Source organism: Hemicordylus capensis, chromosome 2, assembly GCF_027244095.1.
Source record: "Hemicordylus capensis ecotype Gifberg chromosome 2, rHemCap1.1.pri, whole genome shotgun sequence".
In the NCBI taxonomy this organism is placed as follows: domain Eukaryota; kingdom Metazoa; phylum Chordata; class Lepidosauria; order Squamata; family Cordylidae; genus Hemicordylus; species Hemicordylus capensis.
The window spans coordinates 253916238-253942979 of NC_069658.1; the positions used below are offsets into that span (position 1 = coordinate 253916238).

At 44.4% G+C, this 26742-nt stretch overlaps 1 protein-coding gene across 1 annotated transcript; it reads right to left on the minus strand.

Annotated features, from left to right (window-relative positions):
• Nucleotides 1-3096: 3096 nt before the first annotated feature.
• Nucleotides 3097-26737, minus strand: AIF1 (allograft inflammatory factor 1). The gene is made up of 6 exons (XM_053303605.1): nt 26587-26737; nt 24124-24185; nt 11071-11137; nt 7721-7762; nt 4232-4394; nt 3097-4136 (listed from the first exon to the last, which is right to left on the minus strand). The coding sequence occupies exons 1-6, from the start codon at nt 26597-26599 to the stop codon at nt 4052-4054; spliced, it is 432 nt and encodes a 143-aa protein (XP_053159580.1). The 5' UTR covers nt 26600-26737; the 3' UTR covers nt 3097-4051.
• Between the last annotated feature and the right edge of the window lie 5 nt (nt 26738-26742).

Genomic DNA, 26742 nt, shown 5'->3' on the forward strand with positions numbered 1-26742 from the left:
TTTTGACCAGCTGTCATATGTGTTTCCATCTGCTCTACTCCTAGTTCTACCCTTCTGGTTTATCTGAAAGGTTTGCACCCTTGCACCTTAGGGGATTGTGCTTGCCAAACCAGATACCACCCAGTTCCTGCCGTAATTTCCCCAGGTGCTATTTTAAATGCTGCTCTGCAACCTGGAGCCAGCTGCTCTTGTGGTAGCAAGCATGAATTGTTCCCTTTCCTAAGCAGGTTCTGCCCTGGTGTGCATTTGAATGGGAGGCATGTGTGAGCACAGTAAGAAATTCCCTTTAGGGGATGGGAAGAGCACCTGCATTCTTGCATGCAGAAGGTTCCAAGTTCCCTCCCTGGCATCTCCAAGATAGGCCTGAGAGAGGCTCCTGGCTAGATATGGTTGGAGAATAGATAATACTGAGAAACTCCAGAGTTTTTGACCTGGAGGGTTTTGATAGAAGGTTTGGATGGCATGCCTACTTAGGGTATGAAAAAAGTAAAATACATAAAGATCTTTTGAATTATTATGTAAGAAGGAGCTTAACGAGTGTATGGTTAAAATGTAAAAATTGGTTAGAAGCAAAAATTTTCTTATGGTTATCCTTGATTGAAGCTCTATTGCGTAAAGAACCAAACATCTAGATGTGTTGAGGTATTTACAGAGATTTGTTGTATTTTTATGGAAAGGATTGTAAGTTAAAAAGCTTAACTGAAATATAAAATTTGGTTAGAGATTGATTTTAGTATAGATGTTGGCCATAATATAGAAAGGGCAGCCTGGGAAAAGTTATGGAAGAGTGATTTAAAACTTACTGCTTGCTATGCTTTGAAGGAAAAGTATTATAAAATGATTTATATGGTATCTGACATTAAAAACTGGCATTAATGTATAAAAATGTTTTAAACAAATGTTCGAAGTGTGGGCATACTGAAGATATGCTTTTTTGGTGGTGGACCCGTGGGAAGGTTAAGGCCTATTGAGATATGATATATAATGAATTAAAGAAGGTGACTTTTCCCAAGAAGCCAGAATCCTTCCTGCTGGGAATAATATAAGGAGTAATCTTTACAGATGGCGTGACTTTCTTCATGTATGCATTGACGGTGGACAGAATGATATATGCAAAGAAATAGAAGAGTAATGAACTGCCGTTAAGGGAAGATTAGCTTAAAAAGAAGAAGAAAAGAGGTCTTGTTTTTGTTTTTGTTTTTTCCTTTGGTTTTTTTATTGTTCTGATTTTTTCTCTTGTTATATTTAAAGAATTATTTTCCTATTATTGATCTTACAGCAGGATTTGATTTGAAATGCAGGGTGGGTAGATTAATGGTTTTTTCTTTCCTTATAACCTTAAAGGTTTAAATTTGTGTTTTTTATTATTATAATAATAAGGGTAAATTTTATAGTTATAATTTCACGAAGAGAGGTGCACGGGAAGTCCATTTGTGTTTATTATGATTGTTATGTTTATTACTGTTAAAAATTAATAAAAATTGAATTTGGGGGGGGGGGGGAAGAGAGAGGCTCCTGGCTGAAACCTTGGAGAAGCCACTGCCAGTCTGTATAGACAACACTGAGCTAGATGGGTCAATGGTCTGACTTGGTATAAGGCATTTTCTTATGTTCCTATGTCTGGTTCCATCTTGGTTCAAGTGGAGCCCATCCCTTTTGTACAGGCTTTGCTTTCCCCAAAATGTATTCCAGTGCCTAACAAACCTAAACTCCTCCTCCTGGCATCAGCATCTAGTCCATGAATTGAGACCCTTCAGTCTGTCTGTCTCGCTGGCCCTGCATGTGGAACAGCTAGCCCTTCAGAGAACACTACCCTGGGGTCCTGGACTTCAATATGCTACCTAGCAGCCTAAATTTAGCTTCCAGGAACTACCAACTGCATTCCCCCACATCGTTGATGCCGACGTACACCACATCTGACTCCTCCCCAGCACTGCCTAACAGCCTATCTAGATGCTGCATGACATCTGCAACTTTTGCACTAGGCAGGCAAGTCACTGTGTGGTCTTCACGTGGGTCACAAACCCATCTCTCTGTATCCCTAATGATTGAATCACCCACTACTAGTAGGCCTTCAACCCCTGAAGGTGTATCCTCTGTGCGAAAGCATATGGACGCATCACCCAAGGGATCCCTTCTAAGGGAGCCTTCCCCTCTTTTCCTCAGACTGATGTCCTCCTTCCCTGAGACCTTCATTCTCCACAACAGCAGAGGATCTGTCAGCCTGGGAGTGGGATGCTTCTATCATCCCTGAGGGTCTCCTCCACATATCTCTCTTCTTCCCTGAGCTTCTCCAGGTCAGCCACCTTGGCTTTGAGGGAACTAACTTGTTCCCTGAGAGCCAGGAGCTCTTTGCTCCAAGTGTACACCCACAACTTCTGCCCTCAGGCAGACAGTCATACATGCAGCACTCTGTGCAGTACACCCGGAAGCACCCCCTCCCCTGCTGGCATTCTACCTTCATAACTGGTTTTATTGGGTATTTAGAATATATAGAGCTTGTTTACTTGAAAGCTAGGTCTTAGCTGCAGTTGTCAGCTAATTAAAGGTTTTAAGCTCTGTCCTCTGAGAAAATATACAAAAGTGCACCTTTTCCTTGCTAAACTCCTTTGATATCTGTTAGCAAACTCTTGTGCACAAAGCTCTGGGTAGAAAAGTTGCCCTGGTCTAAGCCTTGTATTCTCAAGAGCTGCTTCCAGATTGAGCCACTTCAGGAATGTGGCCCCTCCCACAAGCAGTGTGACTCACCTGCAGCCCACCCTTACACACTGTCTCTCTAGGCACAACTGAAACTGAAACTACTCTGTCAACAACAAATCCCTAGCCAGCCAGAAGTCAAACCCTATAAAAGACTAGCTGCAACAAACATATCTTGTCCTCCCCCCCCCACCTTTTTCCTTGCTGATTTATTAATTTATTTTATTTGCTTGCTTGCTTGCTTGCTGAAAGAAAACAAAAATTTGCTACGTCCCCTCCTGGCTGGGGATGATGGGAGTTGTAATCCGACAAGTCTGGGAACCCCTGAGATATGGAATTTGTGGCTGCAAGATGTGGTGAAGGCCACTTGCTTAGGTTGGAAAGGAGATCAGACAAATGCAAGGTGAAGGAGAGGTTTATCAGTAGCAATGAGCTATGGTTATATGGAATTTCCACGTTCAGCAGCAGTATATCAGCAGGATACCCACTGCTGGGGATCATTAGTGTTAGGCAACTTCATCTCCGTCTTGTAGGCTTCTCAGAGGCATCTGCCTGGCCACTTGGAGAAACGGGAGGCTGGGCTAGACAGGCCTTTGGTTTGATCCAGAAGGGCTTTTAATATGTTCTTATGGTATGGAGAGGAAGAGGAGGATTTTGTGTGGCTTCCGTGAGGATCTGTTCTGCATCCTTCTCTCCACACATTGGAGGGCAGAATTACACACACATGGAGAGAGCAGAATTACACCCTTATTAGTTGTTATTGGAAAGCATTAGGAAAGTTTGAAGGGCAGTAGTAATAACATGTTTTGGTATTCCTCTGCATTATTTTACTCTTCATTATGAGAGATAATAGTTCTGGAGATAGTTTCCATTTTTCTAAAATTTCCAATTTCCCCTTATGTTAGCAGGGAGGGGAAAGATTGGGGAGGGGGCGATCCTGAACATTGCTGTATATTCCCCCAGACTCTTAAATCATTACCCCAAATCTTCCCTGATGAGTTTCTTCATTTCTGCAACTGCCATTTTGAGGAAAGAGAGAGAGAAAGTAGAACAAATGGAAATTTTACCTATTAGGAAAATTATTCCTGCTCCCAGTTAAATGGGCATTGTTCTTTCATGAGAGGACTTGCTATTTCAATCCCGGGGTGCCCAGCTTTGGCCCGCTCCAGCTGCTGTTGGGCTACAGCTCCCATCACCACTAACTATTGGCTACTGTGGCTGGGGATTATGGGAATTATAGTCCAGCAACATCCGGAGATTCAAAGTTGGGCACCCCAGAACTAACCCCTTTCCCAGGACATTAAAGAAAAAGCTCTAGTAGCCAGCTGGAGGCAATCTTATGAAGTGGGAGGATTTAAGGAAGCTCTGAAATGTTTTTCTTTGGAGGGGGCCCAGCTGGTTTCTCGTCTTCTTTTTTCATGTCTTCAAACATCAGGATTCTGCAGACAGAAGAAATATGTATGAATTCACAAGGACAGGGGTGGAGATTGCGGCTGAACACCAAGTGGTGGGAGTAAGACTGCACAGCACTTACATTTTGAGGATAGCGGATCGCTTGCCCAGCATCATGAGGACAAAGTCTCGGTAGCAGATGGTTTCACCCACACCCCCTGTCACCTCAGTAATCATCTTCTTCAGTTCCAGGTGGGTTTTGGCAGCACCCAACTTTTCCAACATGCATTTCAAGGCCATGATATCTGTGTGGAGAAAGGGAATACAGACTAACTAGCATGGACAAGCATGGTCATATGAGCCTGCCAGGATAAGGTTAGAAAAAGAAGTCCCAGGTGGCTACTTCTTTGGTGGGTGGGGCTGTAGGTCAGTGAGAACGCATCAGCTTGACACGTAGAAGGTCCCAGGTTAAGTCCCTGGCATCTCCGGGCAGGGCTGGGAAAGACTTCTGCCTAAATCCCCGGAGAAATGCTGCCAGTCAGAGCAGACAATACTGAGTTAGAGCTAGACCAGACACCTGTAATCAGGATTGGAAGTTGGGTGGCAGATGTTGGGTGGTGGAGGGAAGTGCTACTTGGCCACCCGACATTAGTGGGGTTGGATCACATGGAAGGCGGCAAACTAACAGCTCATGCCAGAAGTCCGTGCTCTCTCTGGGAACCGGCAGTTCAGCTTTTTGAGTGTCATGTGAAGCTGCCCTCTGTATTAGGCAGCTCCTTCCTATGTACTCGAGCAAGGCCCAGGGAATATAAGTAAAGTGTTTATCAAGCCCCTGTAAAGTGATAGACATGGCTTTCCCCTTACCACTATTGCAGCTCTGGCCCTGATCTAGCAATAGTAGCTTCATAACTGTACAATAGGAGCAGGAGGCTTTTTGCCTAACTGTAGCCATTTCTCCTAGTTTAGGGAGAGGCAAGGCAATTATGACCTTATGGCAATTAGGGCTCAATCTGGCCCCCGGAAGCTTCCCAACTCATCTCCAGCATAGCCCCCAATATGCAACTGAACCCAGGGGTGCAGCTAGTTAATTTTGGACCCAGGAACTAATGAGCTTACAGGGGTGTCCCTGCAAAATAAGCATCTTCTCCCTATAAATATAGTCATCCCTCACCAACTGTGAGAGTTCCGTTCTGGCAAAACCCCACGGTTGGAAAATTCGCAGTTGGTGTGGCATTAAAGTATATGGGAAACAGGGTTAGGGGAACTGTGACCACAAAAACACTGAAAAATAAAGGAAAAAATGCCCCCAAATCACCTCAAATCCCTTAATATTGCCAAGAGGAATGAGCAGACTGAACCTCTGGAAATATTTTGAACCCCACTCACCAAAACACTCAAATGCACTTTAAATCAGAAAGGGTCACCAAGAGGAATGAGCAGATTGAACCTCTGAACTCCCCCAAATCACTAAAAAACCCTCCAAACACACAAAAATACCTCCCCAATCATGGATACTCAGTTTGCGGTTGGCCAGAGCATTCACAATATTTCAGTCGCATATTCTTAAAACCATGGTTGGTAAAACCATGGTTGGCGAAGGATAACTGTACACACACACACATTTTGCCACAAACCCACACGTCTGGGCCAGTGTTCCCTCTAAGAGGGATTCCCAGATGTTGTTGACTACAATTCCAGAATCCCCAAGCAAAGGCCATTGCAGCCGGGGATTCTAGGAGCTGTAGTCAACATCTGGGAATCCATGTTAGAGGGAACACTGGTCTGGGCCAGAGTACATTTGGAAGGGGGAAAAAGACTATGCAACCGCCAAAGGATCTATAATCTTCTTGATCATTCACCACAAACCCACAGATCTGAGCCAAAGTGCATTTTGGTACCCCTGCTAACTTGGTAAAGAGGCACCTTTTAACGTGATGATTCTCTTTATTTAGCAGGGGAAGAACAACTGGCCCTGTCCAGCCCCAGCACAGTACCTCCAGTGACTATTGCTGGTGTCTATCTTATGTTTCTTTTTAGATTGTGAGCCCTTTGAGGACAGGGATCCATCTTATTTATTTATTTGTTATTTCTCTGTGTAAACCACCCTGAGACATTTTTGGAAGGATGGTATAGAAATCGAATTAATAATAATAATAAATTTCCCATCCCCTCCAAAAGATTACTAAAGCCCCAATGGATTCACACAGCTTCTTGAGCATTCACAAACTAACTGGGACACAACACATGTTCCTTGCTCCATATTTTAAACACAAAACAAACCTGGTCATATGGTGTATTCATAAGGGGGGTGGGAATTAAAACCACAACACCTGTCCCTTGCTTCACAGTTCACGTGCAGACCTTTTTGGATCACAAACCAACCTGAGCTAGTGGTGCATTCGTAAAATTAAATAAATGTTTATGTTTATTCAGATGTAACAGTTCATTCCATTTTCACTATGTATGAAGTACTCTATAGACAGAGATAATACTTTTTGGAAAGCTCACTGCAGTAGGAAAAAAATTCATTAAAAATCAGAGGATTAACTGAGTTTCACAGTCCTGCCATCTTGGGCTACATGTGTGCCCAATTTCAGAACTCTAAGCTGAGCCATTCTGGAAATGTAAAGGTTTGGACAAAAAGAGAGGGGGCATGATGCACAATTTTATGATGGCAAAGGGTAGAATCCTTGATATGGAGGTGGAATGATGGTACAGGGTGGGGGCGTGCTTCAGTTCCAGAAGTTTTTGTAATTTTCTGACATAAAACAAGCCACTTATAGGACTCTTACACTACATATATCAGAGTTACATTAGCTCCTTTCCAGTCCTATGGTACAGAGCCTGATTGTAACGACAAGTTACATATTTTTGCTAGGAGCTCAGCAATTTCACATTTGAGTTCCTTCAGAACTCTTGGGTGGATGCCATCCAATCCTGGCAATTTGTGAATTTTTAGTTTTTGAAAATAGTTTAGAACATCCTCTCTCATCATCTCAAATTGGCCCAGTTCTTCAGCCTCCATGCCTGAGAAGCTCAGTTTCAGAGCAAGCATATGGTCAGTATCCTCTGCTGTGAAGACAGATGCAAAAAACTCTTTCAGCTTCTCTACAATCTACTTATACTCCTTAATAATCTGCTTTATGCTTCCCTAGCAGGTTTCCTGCTTCTGATATATTGTTGTTATTCCCCTTGACACTTCTAGCTATATGCTTCTCAAACTCTCTTTTTGCATACCTTGTTGTCTTCTTGCATTTCTTTTTTCAAAGTTTATGTTCCTTTCTATTCTGTTTTATTTTTTTTAAATCAATGGGTTGACCAATCTGCTTCAAAATTAATACACAAAGTCCTGCTAACCTGTCCTAAATCTATGCCAAATTTCAGAACTCTAGGCCAAACCATTCTGGAAATATAAAAGAGGCCCTCTTTTTCTTTGGGGAAAATAGTGAAGTCCTCTAGGAGAGTGGGCACATGGACTTAGGCCCCTAGGTCCATGCCTAATGGCGCCCCTGCCTGAGCCACTTTCTCCCATGCAAGCATTCAGGCAAAGGGCTTATCTCTATTATGAACAGCAGAAAAGGCTTTTGTAAGCCCACCCCTTATTATGAATGCAAGCATGAACAAAACTCACCTATATCACCTTGTGCATTAAGGTCGAATTCCATGTATTTCTCTACAAAAAAGAGCACATTAATATCAGAACACAATAATTAGATCAGCCGCTCTGTCTGTTCCATCTTCTGTTTCCAGTAATAGCCATTTTAAATGCCACCGAGAAACTAATAAGCACGTGTGATGGAGGTACCCATCCTCCATGAAAGTGATAACCAGGGCAGATTTCTTACTGTGATTCATTCAGGTTGCTTGTGTGCTTCTGGGCTGGATTCAAAGTGCTGCTGGTTTTGAACTTTAAAGCCCTGCATGGCTTGGGGCCAGGGTACTGGTTGGACTGCAATCACCCATACAAATCTGGGGCTCTCTGCTCATCATCTCAGGCCCTGTTCACAGGATATTTGGACAGCAGAAATACCGAGATTTGGTTGGCAGAGACAAGAGACAGGGCATTTTCAGTTGTGGCTCCTCAGCTCTGGAATGCCCTCCTAGAAGAGCTTTGCCATGCTACCTCCCTCAGTGTTTTTTTTTTTTTTAAAGATTCTAAAATTCATTTGTTTAGAGAGGCTTTCTTTAAATCAATCAATCATCTTTATTTCAGTCTCTGACCAGTTTCACTATCTTGCACACAAAAATACAGTAAAATTACAAATAAGTGGCATGCAGTCTTATTCCAACGGAAACCTTATTTATCCTTAATTAGCTTGCACTGTCTTTTGTATACTACAGCAGAAAATTTTGCAGCATTATATGTGACCCCTGGACATTGATCAGAAATAAGAATGATTAAATAAGATTCATCTGAATTTAGGTGCCAAGGCTAGATCGTTTTGCCTGTTCATATCTAAAATTTGTTGCTTGACAAATGCCTTAGTCTGTTCATAACCCAGTCCTGGGGAAGAAATCTAGTGAAATCCAAAAATGTACCAGTTTCACAATCAGGGCTTACTTCCAAGTAGCATTAAAGTTGTCAATCAGGACCAAGGAAACTAGCCCAGTTGGGAAAAATATTAGCTTAAACCAATAATTACATATTGCTATCCACATTCTAGATTGAATCCTAGGCATACTGGCCTCCAGCCTAAGTGCATCATTTGACACAGACACCTGGAACACCCCTTGCAGAAAGAGCCTTTTAAATGTTTTTCAGCACACTCTGATGGGTTTTTAATTGGATCTGTTTATTTATAACCCACCTGTTATATAAATCTCACAGTGGTGTACAACAGCAAAAATACAATACAATAAAAACACTTAAAACAATTTTAAAATAGTTTTAACAAAAAGCCTGAGAAAACAGGTGCATCTTAAAGGATTTTTTTCAAGTCGGCCAGAGATGGAGAAGCTCTTATATTGACAGGAAGTGCATTCCAAAGCCCTGGGGTAGCCACAGAGAAGGCCTGGTCTTGTGTCACACCATCAAAGGAGCCAGTGGCAACTGTAACCAGACCTCCCCACATTGATCTCAGTACATGGTGTGGTTCATGACAGAGAGTTCTCTTAAATTCCCTGGACCCAAGCTGTTACGGGCTTTATAGATAATAACCAGCACTTTGTATTTTACTCAAAAACATATTGGCAGCCAGTGCAGTTCTTTTAAGATTGGTGTCATATGGACTCTTTGTTTTACCCTCTTTGCCTGGCTGCCGCATTCTGCACCAGTTTAGTTTCCGGACTACATACAAAGTCAGCCCCACACAGAGCGCATTGCAGAAGTCTAGACTGGAGGTTACCAGCATATGTACCACTGTTTTAATGTAATTTACCTCTAGAAATGGGCGTAACTGACATATCAGCCTTCATCCACAATCAAGTCAATTCTTATTCGATGTATTAATTTTATATTGTATTTTATCTGTCTTATCATTTTGTGTTTAATTTTATACTGTTTTTATTGCTTTGTTGTTTTGCTGTTGTGAGCCAGCCTGAGTAGTATTAGACTGGAGGAGCGTGATATAAATATTTTAAATAAATAATTACTCTGCTGTTAAAATGGCTGCATTCACACAATCACAGTGATCCTGGCTAATATATCTAAAAGTCTGCTAGCAGGTTCAAGAGTGACAACAGATTTGGAATGAGTGATAACAGTAAAGGCAACTTGTTTGCTTTTAAAGATTTCTCAATTTTTGAAGCATTTAGGAGAAGATACAGGACCTGGGTATATAAAGGAACATAAAGGACTAGGTTATATAAGAAAATGAGAAGATATTTCTGACTGTCCCATACCTCTGGAAAGTTGGATATATGCTCAGAAGAATATATTTTGTAAGCATTTATACAAAATATATTATATTGAGGGAGAACTTTTAACAATGTAGTACATGACTCCATCAAACGTTTAGAACAATTGCTCAGAAGTATGTTGCAAATGTGGACAATCATAGAGTTGGAGGAGGCCTTGTAGGCCATCTAGTCAGACCCTTTACTAGGCCATCTAGTAGACCGTCTAGTCAATCATGGAGTTGGAGGAGGCCTTGTAGGCCATCTAATCCTAGATAATTTGTTCAATTGCTAAATAGCTCTAATCTGTTTAATATCTTCTAATGTTCTGCCAAAATCTGTGACACTGTAATTGTTTAATCGCACTGTAATTGTTTAATTGTTGTTTTAAATTGTTAATTGTTATATTGTTTTTTAATTTGTTTTAGCTCTTTATTGTTTTAGTGGTTTGTTTTAATTGTAAACTGCCCTGAGCCATTTGGGAAGGGCAGTATACAAATCCAATCCAATCCAATCCAATCAATCAATCAGTCAAATCTACCCTCCTTTAACTTAAAGGTAAAGTGTGCTGTCAAGTCGGTTTCAACTCCTGGTGACCACAGAGCCCTGTGGTTGTCTTTGGTAGAATATCTGTAGCCCCTTTTGGAGGCTTCCTAAAGGCTTTGGGGGGAGGGTCTGCAAAGATTCTCCTCCCCCACTGGCCTCTAGGGCCTTGCAAGGACCATTTGAGCATGTGCGGTGGCCATTTAAAAAAAATTATTAAGATTATTTTTAAAATAATCTTTTTTTAAAAAAATGGCCGCTGAAAACAAAATGCCCTCTGTGCATATTCAAATGGTCTCTGCAAGGCCTGGCATGACCTAGGGCCTCACAGAGGCCATTTGAGCATGCACAGTGGCCATTTTGTTTTTGGCAGCCATTAAAAAAATAATTTTACAAAATGGTGCCCCCTTCAAGTGGTGCCCGGGGCACATGCCCTGCCTGCCCTACCCTAGATACGCCCCTGGATGCTGCTATTCCATATGACACTGGTTGCTAGGCTATTATAGCCTAAGTAATGAAAACAAAGTCAAATTCCCCATTTGAGAGAATGGCATTGCATTATGGGATTTAGCTCTATTAAATACAATTTCAAGCCTCGCTCACTCTTAAACATTTCCAGTTTGGGGGCAAGGTCTTCTTCTGTACTGTACTTGGGATCATCCAGGAATTCCTGTAGAAGGCAAGAGAAGAAATTGTTAGACGGGTCCTCAAACCTGGACCCCCAGATATTGTTGGAGTACAACTCCCATCATCCCCAGCCATAATGGCCAAAAGTAATACCATGGCCGTGTTATCACAATCACTTCTCTGGCCCCGGCAGTTAGCCAGGATTGGCAGGTGAGTCCAGCGCACGATCAATATTGCTGCTGGGTTGCTGTGGTGCACCACCCACACAATCCCAGTTAGTGGCTCCAGGGTAGTTGACTGTGAGAGCTATTAGCCTCCAGGGACCCAGGCGGAACCCTGGCAGAGCCCTTGCGCTGCTCTCACCTTGGAAAGCCTTAATTGTATCACCAGCCACACTCCCATTGGCCCCAGTGCCAGAGTGGGTGGCCACAAGAGCTCTGAGTATGTGTGACAGTACTTAGCAATCCCTGGAGTGCTTTGAAGCTGCTCAGCCTGCACAGGGAGGTGGGAGAACCACCAAAGTGGGTGGCAGCTGCTGTAATCCCCTCCCTGGTATGGAGCAAACACCCAGGTCATGGCCCAGATGACTCCTGGAGAGGGGCAAGGCAGGCACATAGAAACTGGTCATCATGGACCAGAGAAAGAGGGGAGCTGTGCAATCACAGCCGTGCCTGAATCCCAGGGTTAGAGAAGGCAAATCCATGGGCCTCAGGGTATCCTGAACAGCACTGTCTAGGGTGCCTGCTGTTGAACCAGGTGCACTGCCTGTGCCTAGGTTGGGCAGGTGTACAACCTGGGAGGGCAGGGCAGGGAGGGACCATTCCCCACAGCTGGGCACTTCCCTGATTAGCTGCTCAACAGCAGCAAAATGCTTCCGTTCAGGCAAACCACTTTCAAAATGTAAACAGCAGGGGGAGCAGTCTCACAAAAACGAACAACCTGAAAAAACAGCAACTTTTTAATGTCGGGTATATGACGTCATAGCACTATATCACAGCGATTACATTCGAAACAAGGCATTGGAAATATGAACGGCACCCTGCTGTCGGCGTAGGAACTGCGGTGTCACAACACAGGAAGTGTGGAAGCACACTTCAGAGATTTGTCGTGACCCCATTGCAGGGTGTAATCTGGAAAGCGCCATGGCAAGGGGATGGCATCTTTCTCAGGGACACATTGCTCTCTGGCTGGCTTAGCAGGGAGGAGTGTGGATCAAAACGCTGACAGTGACTGGGAGCTGCAGAAGGAAATCAGAGAAGTGTCAAGGAGAGGCTGGGCAGTAATAATGGGTGACTTCAATTACCCACATATAGACTGAGTAAATGCACAGTCAGGTAATGACAAAGAGGTCAAATTTTTAGAAATACTGTGTGACTGTGCCCTAGAGCAGTTGGTCATGGAATCAACCAGAGAGAAGGCGACCTTGCACTTAATCCTGAGTGGTGTCAGGACCTGGTGCGTGATGTCAGTGTCATGGACCCTTTAGGGAACAGTGACCATAGTGCCATCAAATTCAGCATACATGCGGGGAGAGAAGCAGCAAGGAAGTCTAACACAGACACTTTGAATTTCATAAGAGGAAACTTTTCTAAAATGAGTCTGGTGGAAAGAAAACTGAAGGGGAAAATCAGGAGAGTCACTTCGCTCCAGAATGCATGGAGTTTACTTAAAACCACAATACTAGAAGCCCAGTTAGAATGTATACCAAAAAGAAGGAAAGGTACCACCAAGACCGGGAGGATGCCAGTGTGGCTAACAGGTAAGGTCAAGGAATCTATAAAGGGGGAGAAGACTTCCTTCAGAAATTGGAAGTCCTGCAAAAATGAAAAGAACAGAAAGGAACACAATCTCTAGCAAAAGAAATGCAAGGTGACAATAAGGGAAGTGAAAAGAGCGTTTGAGGAACATTTAGCTAAAAGCATCAAGGGGAATAATAAAAACTTCTTGCCCATTCCTTGAGGAGAATGACCTGAAAACAGTCATTCCTCTAGGTCAACAGAGGGCGACCAAGATGATCAGGGTCCTAGAGCACCTTCCTTATGAGGCAAGGCTACAACACCTGGGGCTATTTAGTTTCGAAAAAAGATGACTGCGGGGAGACATGATAGGGGTCTATAAAATCATGCAAAGCGTGGAGAAAGTTGATAGAGATTTTTTTCTCCCTCTCCCATAACACTAGAACCAGCGGTCATCTCATGAAATTGATTTGCCAAGAAATTTAGGACCAACAAAGGGAAGTACTTTTTCACACAATGCATAATCAACTTGTGGAATTCTCTGCCACAAGATGTGGTGACAGCCAACAACCTGGATGGCTTTAAGAGGGGTTTGGATAACTTCATGGAGGAGAGGTCTATCATTGGCTACTAGTGTGAGGGCTGTGGGCCACCTCCGGCCTCAAAGGCAGGATGTCTCTGAGTACCAGTTGCAGAGGAGTAACAGCAAGAGAGCGGGCACGCCCTCAACTCCTGCCTGTGGGCTTCCAGTGGCACCTGGTGGGCCACTGTGTGAAACAGGATGCTGGACTAGATGGGCCTTGGACCTGATCCAGCAGGGCTGTTTTTATGTTCATATGCCCACTCATCAGTTGCCCCCCTCCCCTCAATATTGCATATCCTCTCTGGCCAGCAAAGTCAATTGTCTTCCACCTGATTGGTGCCATGTGCCCCTTCCAATCAGGGGCACCCTTGGTGAAGGGGCACCCAGGGCCACTTGTGCAACCCTCCTGATCCCTGCCTCTCCTTGTTCACATATCACAAAATTACCCCCCCCCAGATTCCCCCTGTCCTCCTGAGTGGGCATCCCACACCACTGGTCCCAAAGGCAGTGGACGGGCGCAGCAGCATGAGTGGCCAGATCTCCCTGCCAGCGTCTGTCAGTGGAATGTGGGTCTTCTGTCTCTGTGTTGCTGGCCATGGCATGCTGTGCTGTGCTGTAGCTTGAAGGTGTGGGAATGTGAGTGTTGGGGCAGGGGTAGATGGGTGTGACAGGTATGGATGACATGGAAGCTTTTCACATGGGGCTTTTGAACTTGCATCTCCTCTGGAATGGAGGGGGTGTGTTCACATATCAGCTAGATGTGCCCCGAAGTCTCTGTGAGTTATTGGGGAGCAGTTCACACACAATTTGGGTTTTTCACTGTGCATTAGGTTATAACCCGATTTATATTTGGGTAGAGTTGCCATGCCACCTGAAATTCTGGGTTTCACCAGGATTTTAAGCCTCTCACCCAGATTGCTTAGCACACCCAGACTTGCCCAGATATCAGCTTTCTTTCTTTCTTCTTTCTTTCTTTCTTTCTAAGAACATAAGAAGAGCCCTGCTGGATCAGGCCCAAGGCCCATCTAGTCCAGCATCCTGTTTCGCACAGTGGCCCACCAGATGCCGCTGGATGAGGGCGTGCCCTCTCTCCTGCCATTACTCCCATGCAACTGGTACTTCTTTTAAAGCTAAGCTCTAGCCCTTGCAGAAGCAGAGTTCTGGAGCAAAACATGCAGTCATTATTCTGCTCAAAAAATATTTTCAAGCCAATTTACATAATATGCAAATTAGGCACCTGAATTTGGAAAGCCAGAATATGGCAACCCTATATCTGGGGCAACCCCCCACCCCCACTATTTTTGTTGGGTTTTTGGGACAACTTCATGTTTGCAGTAAAGCCTACCCATAAACTTTCAGTAAAAGCTGCTGTGTGTCAAAGACCATGGTGTTTTGCCAGGCAGTGCAGCTGTAGGTGTTTTGGCTGCAAAGTCATAGAGAGAGGATGGGAGGCTAGAGCGTCACTGGACGTGGTCCACTCTGCACACAGGCATCTACAGGCAGTGTGCAGGGAGCCAGGATTGGCATGGAGTGCATGTTCACATGATAAGTGGATCCTGGTCAGGGCATCTGGCCAGATGACTAGCCCAGAGTTGATCCTAGATTAAATATTCTGGTTAACAGCATGGAACTTAGTCAGGATTCCAGTCACACATGGGTTCACATACAATCACACTAATGTTGGTCAATCCCATTTAACGGGAATTAATATGGTTGTGAGAATTTGGCCAATAATAATAATAAATAAAATAAATGTGGCCAATAAAAACAGTAATAAAATAAAAAAACAATATAGCAACAAACAATAAAGCAATAAAACAAAGGAAAATATTAGATAAATGCACACGTATAAATCAACAATAATTATTCCTTTGTCTTCTAAAATTTTCTTAGCTTATAAGCGGTGGCCTCTCAGAAACAGAGGCAAAAACTTCTCTATTTGCATGTTATGGATTGTAAACATTTTCATTTGAATTAGGCCTTCACCTTTATTTACCCTGTTTACTATTTTTGAGGCGCTTCACACGAGCAAAGTGAAGCGCCTTGAGGTGGTTTGAGGGGAGAGCGGCCTTAGCCCACTCTCCCTGCACGCGAGCAGGGTGGCTGGGTTCTGGAGTGGCTGGATCGGCTGCCCACACGATTACTGGCTCTGTCACAGAGCTGGTAAGGGCAGCAGGGATCAGGTTCCACACGGCCTGCAGTCATCCTAGGATGCCCTGTGCAAGTGCGTGGAACATTCTGGGGAGACCTCCGAGGCCAGGAGGTTTGTTGGAGCCTCCCGGTTGGGGGTCTCCTCGTGAGCCACCATGGCACAGAGCCACGTCATGGCGACTCATGTTCACCAAAACGGGGTTAGCACTTGCTCCGCTTAAGGGGAGGGGTACTTTGTGAGATTTGCTGTCAGGAGCTGCGTTCCTCCCATTGAAGCACACAACCTCCCAAAAGTGGGTTGGGCTCCCTTAGCTCACTTTTGGGAGGTCATGTGCATATCCTCATTATGTTATAATCTTTTGGTTAAATAGTAATCTTGACTTGACGACCAGAAGAGATATCATAACCTACGTGTGTAAACTAATTTCCAAACTGATGTAATATTCAAAACAAAGTCTTAGTGAGTTCTTCACCCAAGTGTGTGAACTAATCTCCAAACTGATGTAATATTCAAAACGAAATCACAGTGAGTTCTTCACCCATGGTAGGAGTGTGACTTCCTTACAGCTTCTCAGTTTGCACAATAGTCATGCAATTGATGAAACTGAATATTGGGTTAGCTGTCAGTTTTGCCCTGCCCCCATGGTTTTGGTGCGCTACCTGCCTTTTAAAAGATACTTGAAATTACCACATATATGTTTATATACACCTGTTTATAGATTTATCCTTTAACTCACCATATGAAATTGCAGAAGTGTTTTTAAAACAGTTGCAAAATGTCTTTGGGGATTGCTGTGTATATGCATCATGTCTCAGGTACTATCCAGTCAGCGCTGTCTACATAATTTCTTCTGCAAGTTTTCAGAACAGTGTTATAAAGCTCAACATGGGGGAAGAAAGGGTACATTGGATTGAGTACATTGGTTGGGGGTGCTTCTGTCATGTCTTGTCAAGGGCTGAGTCAGGCCACAGTGGAGTGGGCTACTTTTGGGTGTCGGTAGGCAAGGAGCAGAAGGCCAGAGACGGAAGATGCAATCAAGGACAGGACAAGGTCGGGAACCAGATCAAGGTCACAAGGAACAGAGGAACAGAGGCAAGAAGCATGACTAAAGACAGGCAGAGGTGCAGAAAGAGGGGATGTTTGAGGAGCAACTCCTCACAATTTTGTGTGTGTGGGGAAAAATCTTTTTATTATGTTTGGCAAGGGACAGTTCAGTAAAATGATGGGGATCCGCTCACATGCTTGGGGAGGATATGCACCCCTGAGGACAGGATAGGGTAGAATTCCAAATGAGACAGTTGGATGAGAGCAGCAGAAGCAGAAGACACAGATGATGTTGGGCTGGTGAGTGGGTGTAGGTGAGGTGAGGGAGTCTGTGTTGCTACTCCCAACAAGCTGGTAGAACTGCCAGGCTGGCTTGGAGGAGAGGGTTTAATAGAACCTGAGGCATTTCCATTGGCCCAGAAAGGTCAGCTTGAGCTTACCACATCCAGGTTAGGGGTCAGCTGACTGTGCCCATCCAGCTATCTAGCTTGCTGAAGGGCCAGAGCATGGGTGGCACAGGAGGTAAGGTGTTGGAGATGGGCTGCTGGGAATTCCTGTTCAAGATGCCCCTTGCCCCCTTCCTTATAGCTCCCTCAAAGGGTTCCAGGGGAACCCCTGATGATGGCTGAGGGATAGCTGCAGGGGGGCACTTACTGGTGACATATGAGATGAGAAGAGGGGAGCAACAACCGGGGCTGGTTCATTCCTTTTGCCACTTGAGGTGAAGGCAACATGCTGCTTGCTGGTCCTACCCCTTCCTCAGAGCCAGGACGGACACTACCCCATTCCCTTCACCACTCTGACTCTCACCTCACCAGCCTTGATGCCACTACACTTCCCCCTGTGTCACTCTCAACTTCCAAGTGTGCCTACGCCACTGTTTGTAGGCCCCATTGGCCTTCTGTGCTGCTGCTGTTGCTCCAGGGCCACAGGCAATTGGAGACACTAGTGGGACCTCTAAATAGTATTGTGGTGGGCATACCCAGAAGCACAGCAGGGAGAAGGGTGGCATCAAGGCCGGTGAGGTGGGAAGGCAGAAACATCACATGGGCAAGGGAGGTGGCACAGGGTCTGGGACTGGCAAGGGAGAAAGCCCACAGGGAGGGCAGCAGTGGCAGAGGTGAGGTGGGGGAAGTGACAGCAGGCAGGTATGGTAATGCCTGGAGCAGGGGGTGGGATGCTCACATTTACTGCCATGTGGTACATAAGAACGTAAGAACCGCCCTGCTGGATCAGGCCCAAGGCCCATCTAGTCCAGCATCCCGTTTCGCACAGTGGCCCACCAGATGCCGCTGGAAGCCACAGGCAGGAGTTGAGGGCATGCCCTCCCTCCTGCTGTTACTCCCCTGCAACTGGTATTCAGAGGCATCCTGCCTTTGAGGCTGGAGGTGGCCTATAGCCCTCCGACTAGTAGCCGTCAATAGACCTCTCCTCCATGAAATTATACAAACCCCTCTTAAAGCCATCCAGGTTGTTGGCTGTTACCACCTCTCCTGGCAGAGAATTCCACAAGTTGATTATGCGTTGTGTGAAAAAGTACTTCCGTTTGCTGGTCCTAGATTTCTTGGCAATCAGTTTCATGGGATGACCCCTGGTTCTAGTGTTATGGAAGAGGGAGAAGAATTTCTCTCTATCCACTTTCTCCACCTCATGCATGATTTTATAGACCTCTATCATGTCTCCCCACAGTTGTCTTTTTTCTAAACTAAACAGCCCCAGGTGTTGTAGCCTTGCCTCATAAGAAAGGTGTTCTAGGCCCCTGATTATCTTGGTTGCCCTCTTCTGCACCTTTTCCAGTCCTACAATGTCCTTTTTTAGATGTGGTGACCAGAATTGTACGCAGTACTCCAAGTGTGGCCGCACCACATGAGGTTCCCTTAGGAGGGACCCCTGCCTTGGATGATCAACCCATATCCTTTTGCACAGAGGATATCCCTCTGGGAGATAGGAGTCTCCTTGTGGGTGATTCGATCATTAGGAGCATAGAGAGATGGGTCTGTGACCTGCGTGTAGACTGCAGTGCCTTCCTGGTGAGAAGGTTGTGGACATCATGTGGTGTCTAGATAGGCTGTTCCTTCCTGAGGAGGAATCAGCTATCGCGGTGCATGTCGGTGCCAACAATGTTGGGAAATGTAGTGGGAGGTTCTGGAAGTCAAATTTAGACTGCTAGGTAATATATTGAGACCCAGGACTTCCAAGCTAGCCTCAAAATGCTACCTGTTCCACATGCAGGGCCAGCAAGAAAGGTGGAGCTGAAGGGTATCAATGTGTGGATGAGCCGGTGGTGCTGGGAGGAGGGGTTTACATTTGTTAGGCACTGGGATACATTTTGGAACAAGCCAAGTCTATACAAAAAGAGACGGACTTCACTTGAACCAGGATGGAACCAGGGTGCTCACACGAAAAATAAAAAAGAGCAGCTTCTAAAATGATGCCTGGGGAATAGCCCACAGAAGCTGGACATTATGCATTTCAGCAAAAAAATCCCTTAAGGTGCAAGAGTGTAAATGTTTCAGATAATCCAGAAGGGGAGAGAGTACAGCCAGAGGAAGAGCAGACAGAAGGATATGATAGCTGGTCAAAGAGGGCAAATGGCAATCAGGGAGATAGCACACACCAACATCAGAGTATGTATAGGTGTTTATATGCCAATGCTAGAAGCCTCTGAGCCAAGATGGGCGAGTAGGAATGCTTGGTTACTAATGAAAACATAGATATAGTGGGCATAATGGGAATGTGGTGGGAATGGTGAGAACCAGTGGGACATGGTTATACCTGGATATAAACTCTATAGAAAGGCCAGAGAGGGATAGATTTGGGGTGGAGTAATGGTGCAGTGGGGAAGTAACTTGCCTAGGGAGCAAGAGTTTGCTGGTTCGAATCCCTGCTGGTATGTTTCCCAGACTATGGGAAACATCTCTATAGGGCAGCAGTGATATAGGAAGATGCTGAAAGGCATCATCTCACTGCGCGGGAGATGGCAATGGTAAACCTCTTCTGTAGTCTACCAAAGAAAACCACACGGCTCTGTGGTTGCCAGGAGTTGACACCGACTCAATGGCACAACTTTACCTTTAGCACTGTATGTTAAAGAAGGAATAGAATCTAACAAAATGGAAAACTTAGGAAGACGGGAGTATTCCACAGAAACATTGTGTGTGATAGTATGGGGCCTGAAATGAAATGTATTAGAAGGGACATGCTATCATCCTACTGATCAAAATGCTGAGAGTGACCTAGAGTTGGAGAAGGAAATCAGGAAGGTGTCAAAGAGAGGTAGACCTGTAATAATGGGTGACTTTAATTATCCTCACATAGTCTGGGTAAATTCACATTCAGGTAATGACAAAGAGGTCAAATTTCTAGATATGATAAAAGACTGTGCCTTAGATTGGTTGGTCATGGAACCAATCAGAGAGAAGGTGACCTTGGACTTAATCCTGAGGGAGTGATGCAGGGCAGCCTTGGAAGCCCGCATGGCTGCTGGGAGATTGCACAGGCTTCTGGGGATTGTAGTCCCACTCAGAAGTTCTCAGATTGGAGTTCTGAGTGGGACTACAATCCCCAGAAGTCTGTGTGTCCTCCCAGAAGCCATGAGGGCTTTGCAGGATGCTCTGTGTCACTCCATGCCTGCCCCCCCCCCCAAGCTCCCAAGAATCACTGTGCTGCCCAGCTGCCCCTGCACCAGTGCTGGGCATGCAGTTAAAGGGCCACCACCACCAGTATACTACCCAGGGCACTTGCCTTGGGATCTGATGTCTCCTGGTGGGGGTGGGGGAAGGGATTTCCGATATCAAAATTCCCCCTTTACTGACATGCACAGTCCTAATGTATACTAGAAAGGAAGAAAGGAACACCAAGTCCAGGAGGATGCCAGCATGGCTAACAGGTAGAGTAAATGAAGCTTTAATAGGCAGACCTCCTTCAGGAAATGGAAGTTCTGCCCAAATGAAGAGAACAGAAAGGACACAAACTCTGGCAAAAGAAATGCAAGGAGATAATAAGGGATGCAAAACGTTTGAGGAACGTATCAAGGGGAATAATAAAAATTTCTTTAAATACATCAGAAGCAGGAAACCTGCCAGAGAGGTGGTTGGATGATGAGGGAGTGAAAGGAGGATATTCAGGAGGATATGGAGATATGGAGAGAAGTTGAATGAGTTCTTTTCATCTGTCTTCACGGTGGAGGATACTGAGCATATACCTATGCTTGAACCGAGCTTCTTAGGGGTGAAGTCAAATAGAGGTGAGGAGAGATGACATTCTAAACTGTCTTGAAAAATTAAAAATGAACAAATCACCAGGGCCAGACACCATCTACCCAAGCACTCTTAAATAACTCAAATGTGAAATTGCTGATCTCCAAGAAAACATATGTAACTTGTCCCTGCAGTCAGGCTCTGTACCAGAGGACTGGAAAGTAGCTAATGTAACTCTGATTTTTTAAAAGGGATCCAGGTGGAATCTGGGAAATTACAGACCTTTTAGCTTAATGTCTGTGAACAGTGAAAAACACAAAACCTTATTGGATTCAGCAATATATCGCAATATCAGCAGAGAATCCAAGTACTATATGTTAATGTGTTAATTTAATACTAATAATGAAACTATATATTTGAAAACTATCCGAGCTATATAAACTATAGTTAATCATCGTCAATAAAATATATCAATATATCACAAGGTTCATGAAAAATGAACAATAAAACCTCATGATTACTATATGTCTAATTAAGAGAATTAGATCTGATGATTCATTTCCAAAGCACCATACTGTCAATGAATGGGAGAAGTATAGACAAATATTCCCGTGTGATTGCAGTATCACGTACTGACTGAGAGATGAAATATCCAGTCACAGTCTGTCTTGTAATATTGCCAAGTGCGTTTCACCTGTCTGAAGGGAGAAGCTATTGCCACTTTAATCCCCATGGGACTGAAGACTATTAGTGGAAGTGAGAATTCTTTGATAATTCCTCTGAAGAAGACTGAGGTTAGTCGAAACGCGTTTGGCAATATTACAAGATGGACTGGATATTTAATCTCAATCAATACATGCTACTGCAATCACAAGGGAATATTTGTCTATACTTCTCCAATCCATTCACTGTATGGTACTTTGGAAATGAATCATTGGATCTAATTCTCTTAATTAGACATATATTGATCACTATAATGAGGTCTTATTGTTCATTTTTCATGAACCTCGTGATATATTGATATATTTTATTGACTTTGCTTAACTATAATTTATGTAGCTAGGATAGCTTTCAAATATATAGTTTCATTTTTAGTATTAAATTAAAACATTAACTTATAGTACTTAGCTTAACATCTCTGCCAGGTAAATTGATGGAAAGCATACTTAAGGATAAAATTATTAAACGTATAGAATGACAGGCCTTGCTGAAAGAGAACCAATGTAATAATTTTATAATTTGTTTTAATATTTCTTTTATGCTACTGTTTTTATTTCTGTTTTATGCTACTGTTTTAATTGTTGCGTGTATTTTAATATGTGCTGATTTTTAGATATTATTTTAAATTTTGTACACTGCCTAGACATGTCAGGCGGTATAAAAATATGATAAACAAACAAACAAACATGGCTTCTTCAAGGGCAGGTCCTGACTCACTAACCTCTTGGAGTTCTTTGAGAGTGTCAATAGGCATGTAGATAAAAGATGACCCTGTTGACATTGTATACCTGGACTTCCAAAACACTTTTGACAAAGTTCCTCATCAAAGCCTCTTGAGAAAACCTAGCAGTCATGGGATAATGGGACAGGTTCATGTGTGGATTGGTAACTGGTTGAAGGACAGAAAACAGAGGGTAGGAATAAGTGGACAGTTTTCACAATGGAGGGAAGTAGGAAGCAGGGTGGCCTAGGGATATGTACTGGGACCAGTGCTTTTTAATTTATTAATAAATGTCCTAGAAGATGGGGGAAGCAGTAAGGTGGCAAGATCTACAGATGACACTAAGCTATGTAGGGTAGTGAAATCCAAAAGAGATGGCGAAGAGCTCCAAAAGGATCTCTCTAAACTGGGGGAGTGGGTAAAAAAATGGCAAATGCAGTTCATTGTGAATGTAAAATGATACACATTGGGGCAAAAAACCCCAACTTCACATACAGTATACAGTGATGGGGACTGAGCTGTTGATAACTGACCAGGAGAGGGATCTTGGGGTCATGGTAGACAGCTTGTTGAAAGTGTCAACTCAGTGTGCTAGGAATCATTAGGAAGGGGAATGAAAATAAAACTGTTAATATTATCATGTCTTTATACAGATCTATGGTGTGGTCACATTTGGAGTACTGTGTACAGTTCTGGTAATCACATCTTAAAAATGACATTATAGAACTGGAAAAGGTGAAGAAGAGGGCAACCAAGATGATCAGGGGGCCTAGAGCACCCTCTATGAGGCAAGGCTACAACATCGGGGGCTTTTTAGTTTAGAAAAAAGGCAATTAAAGGGAGGCATGATAGAGATCTATGAAATTATGCACGGTTTGGAAATAATAGATAGAGATTTTTCTCCCTCTCTCACAACACTAGAACCAGGCGCCATCCCATGAAACTGATTGCCAAGAAATACAGGATCAACAAAAGGAAGTACTTTTCCGCACAGTGCATAATTAAACTGTGGAACTCTCTGCCAAAGGACATGGTGATGGCCACTAGCTTGGATGGCTTTAAAAGGGGCTTAGGTAAATTCATGGAGGACACAAGTATGGCTACTAGTCTTGATGGCTACAGACTACCTACAGACTCAGAGGCAGATGCCTCTGAATACCAGTTGCAGGGGAGCAACAGCAGAGAGTGCCTTCATCCAGGGCGTAACTATAATAGGGCAAGGGGAGACGTCTGGGGGCCCACTACCTTGGAGGGCCCCCCAGAGGCAAGTCACATGACTGACTCCCCCAGCTGCACACCCGCCCGGACTTCCTTCAGTTGCATTCATCCTCCGAAATTGATGTGAGTGTTAAGACCTGGAGCTAGCAGAACAGCATGTCTTTCTCCAGTACCATTAAATGACTTGCATCGTCCACAATTCACAAAGCTTCAGTGAGGGAGGGCATTTTAAAATCTTGTCTCTGGGCCCACTCCAACCTTGCTACGCCCCTGCCTTCATCTGTTGTCTGTGGGCTTCCCAGAGGAAGGGCCGCTGTGTGACACAGGAGTCTGGACTGGATAGGTCTTTGGCCTGATACAGCAGGCCTGTTCTTCTCTGCTTATGAGGAGAAAGAAGTAGCTCCCATGATGGCTGGGACTGCCGAGGAGGGGCTCAGCTGGAATAGCGAGAACTCAAAGGTGGAGGATCCAGGTGGTACATGAACCCTCTTCCTGATGATTTGAGGCACAGAGGGGAGGAGCTGAGGGAGGAGGAGTAGCTCACCAGGATGCGCCCTGGAATCCCCTGTTGACCAATGTTTTGTCTGCCTTTCAAGGACTCCAGGATTGGCCAATGCTTTGCCCTCACCCACAGTGTTAAAAACAGATCGTTTCACCTTATTGAGGGAGTCCAGGAACTCTTCCTGCTGAGCTTTCAGCATCCCAAATGCCTTTCCTCCTAAAAGGTGAAGAAAATGTTAACAGGCATGTGTGACATCCCCCACCCCCCAACCTCCTCTCTCCTCCACATGGCTGCTTTTCTCCAAAGGCTCCCAGGATCCCCGTTTCTGCATTTCCCTTTTCAAATGCAATTTCCTGACTGAGAAGTAGGTGTTTTGACTTCTGCTGAAGGCATTATTTTGGGTTACTGTGTTGTTTGTTCAACCAAAGAGGAACTAGATAGAATTTCCTGACTGAGCTTTTTTTTTTTTTGCACACCCCCAATAGGAAAGAGGAAATGTGAGAGAGGCACTCATCTGAGAAAAATGTGAGATATCCTGAAATGATATCACAGCTGGGATCGGAGAACTGAGGTGATGTTTGCAAAGCTGGGGGTGACAGAACAGGGTTAGGGTACACTAAAAATGCACAACTACGTAATAGTAGTAGCGGGGTGGGTGGACTTGGTCTGCGACAAGAGGAAAACTGTATTTCTCTTCAGAAATTTGCACACTTGACTGAAAGATGCAAGTGTTGTTTTTTTAAACTCAGATAGGTAAAACAGATGCTTATGAACTTTCTCAATGTGGCAATTATTTAACCATTCAGAAAGAAAATAGTAAATGTTTGGAGATAACATTTCCTCACATCTAAAACAGATTCAGATAGACGGACTTCTCCAGTTATTTGCAGTCGTCCTGGGATGGGAATCTGCCTGGAACTGGGTTGACTCTACGGATGGATCTAATGAGATTAGGAATTCATCATACACTGAGGAAAACCAGCTTGCTCACCTGAAACCCCTTGCTTAGGTCATGTGTGGAGGACACCCAGATCATATTTTTATGGCAGGAGGAAGAGAGTGTGAACTTATGCCGGATGGGACTTTGTCCCCGTCTCTGTTATAGACCTCTGGCTGTGAATCTAGGGTAATGGGGCTTTAACGCAGGCCCATAGACAGCCTAAAAGTTTAGGCGGGGCACCAAAAAAGTAGGGGGGGGCAGTTTATCTGACGCCCTTCAGTTCAAAGCACAAGCAACATACAGTTATTTTAAAATTAGTTGTTTGTAAACAATTGAGGGCAGAAAACATTGGGCTGGGGATGGTGGGGAGGCCTGCCCTATCCTCCCTGGCTATGGGCCTGCTTTAGTTGATTCTAGAATTGGGCAGACACCAGAATTTCCTGACACCAAGCTTTTTTGCTCACTCCCAATAGGAAATACATAGAGGCATGTGGTAGAGTTGGGGAGTAACAGCAGGAGAGAGGGCCTGCCCTCAACTCCTGCTGTAGACTTCCAGGGGCATCTGGTGGGCCACTGTGTGAAACAGGATGCTAGACTAGATGGGCATCCTTGGGCCTGGTCCAGCTGGGCTGTTCTTATTTTCTTAGAGTTGCTAGTTGTTCTGTGGTTTAAAAGTGGCTGTTGCTCCCATGCCCATATTAATTTATTGAAAGGTTTATTGCATATTCAAATTAGCTCATTCTCTTGATTAGTTCTGAAGTGGGGTGGGAGAGTGAGCGAGAGAGAGCACACCATGAAATCTTAGCTGTGTCAATTTTCTGTTGGACAAGCCACTTTCTCTCTGAGTCAACTTCTCTAATAATGTTCCCTAATAAGACTAAAATGGTACAAAACCCCAGGTTGTTCCTCTGAGTTCCTAGGAAGAAGGATGAAATATAAACGTGCTTAATAGCACATACATATCTTGGCTATGTTAGCTTTCCTTTGTACAAGCTGTTTTCTCTCAGTTCCCTAATACAGTTGTGGTGAGGATAAAATAGTCTAATATTCAAATGTGTTCCCCTGAGGCCCTCGGAGGAAGAGTAGGATACAAATATGACAAACCAGGGGTCTCTGGGGGTGATGGGATTTGTAGTCCATCAACCTCTGGGGCCCCAAGATTGTGGAACCCTGTGCTAAACAAATAAACTACTGAAAGGGACTAGAGACCACAGGTAAGACAATGCTGTAGGGTTACCAGCTTTTCAATGGGCCACTGTATTCTGCTCATGGTAATGCTTATCTCTATGCCTTGGAAAGTGCAACCAGCTGGTCTTGCATGTCAAGCAGTTGCTACGGGCCCAACAGCAGGCCAGGCCAGGCTCTTCTCTGATTATTTGGCAACTCTATGACGCTAGAGGGGTTCTCTCCCTGGGTTTCCTCTCACATCCATCTCTGTGTGTTCTATTAAGCCACTTCTCAACAAAACCTTTCCTAGCGATGCCTCCTTCTGCCTCTGTTACTATTTACTGCCCTCTGCTTTACTGCTGCTGCTAATTTTTCAATGCCAACAGCTGCCTGCAGCTGTCTTCTCCCTTGAATATATTGCAAGTTGCCTGGGCAGAGACCACAGACCTTTCCATGTCTCTCACAGCCCCTTCTTGCTGCTACTAAGATGGCTGCCTAAATAAATGATACCTTGTGGATTCATGTTGTGGCTCCTTGGTCCTCTTTTGGCCTTTCCTTCTGGGGTTTCCCTGATTCCGAGGCACCGTCCGCACTCTGGCTGGGCTTGCTGACAGCTTCTTGCTCTCCTAAGCTGGGTTCTGGTCTCTATATATGAGGTGGCCACTT

Coding starts and splice junctions, on each gene's coding strand:
- AIF1 (XM_053303605.1), bottom strand. Junction 11,138..24,123: donor TCCTGGACTCCCTCAATAAG/GTGAAACGATCT, acceptor TGCCTTCTACAG/GAATTCCTGGATGATCCCAA. Junction 4,137..4,231: donor CGATCCGCTATCCTCAAAAT/GTAAGTGCTGTG, acceptor TTCTGTCTGCAG/AATCCTGATGTTTGAAGACA.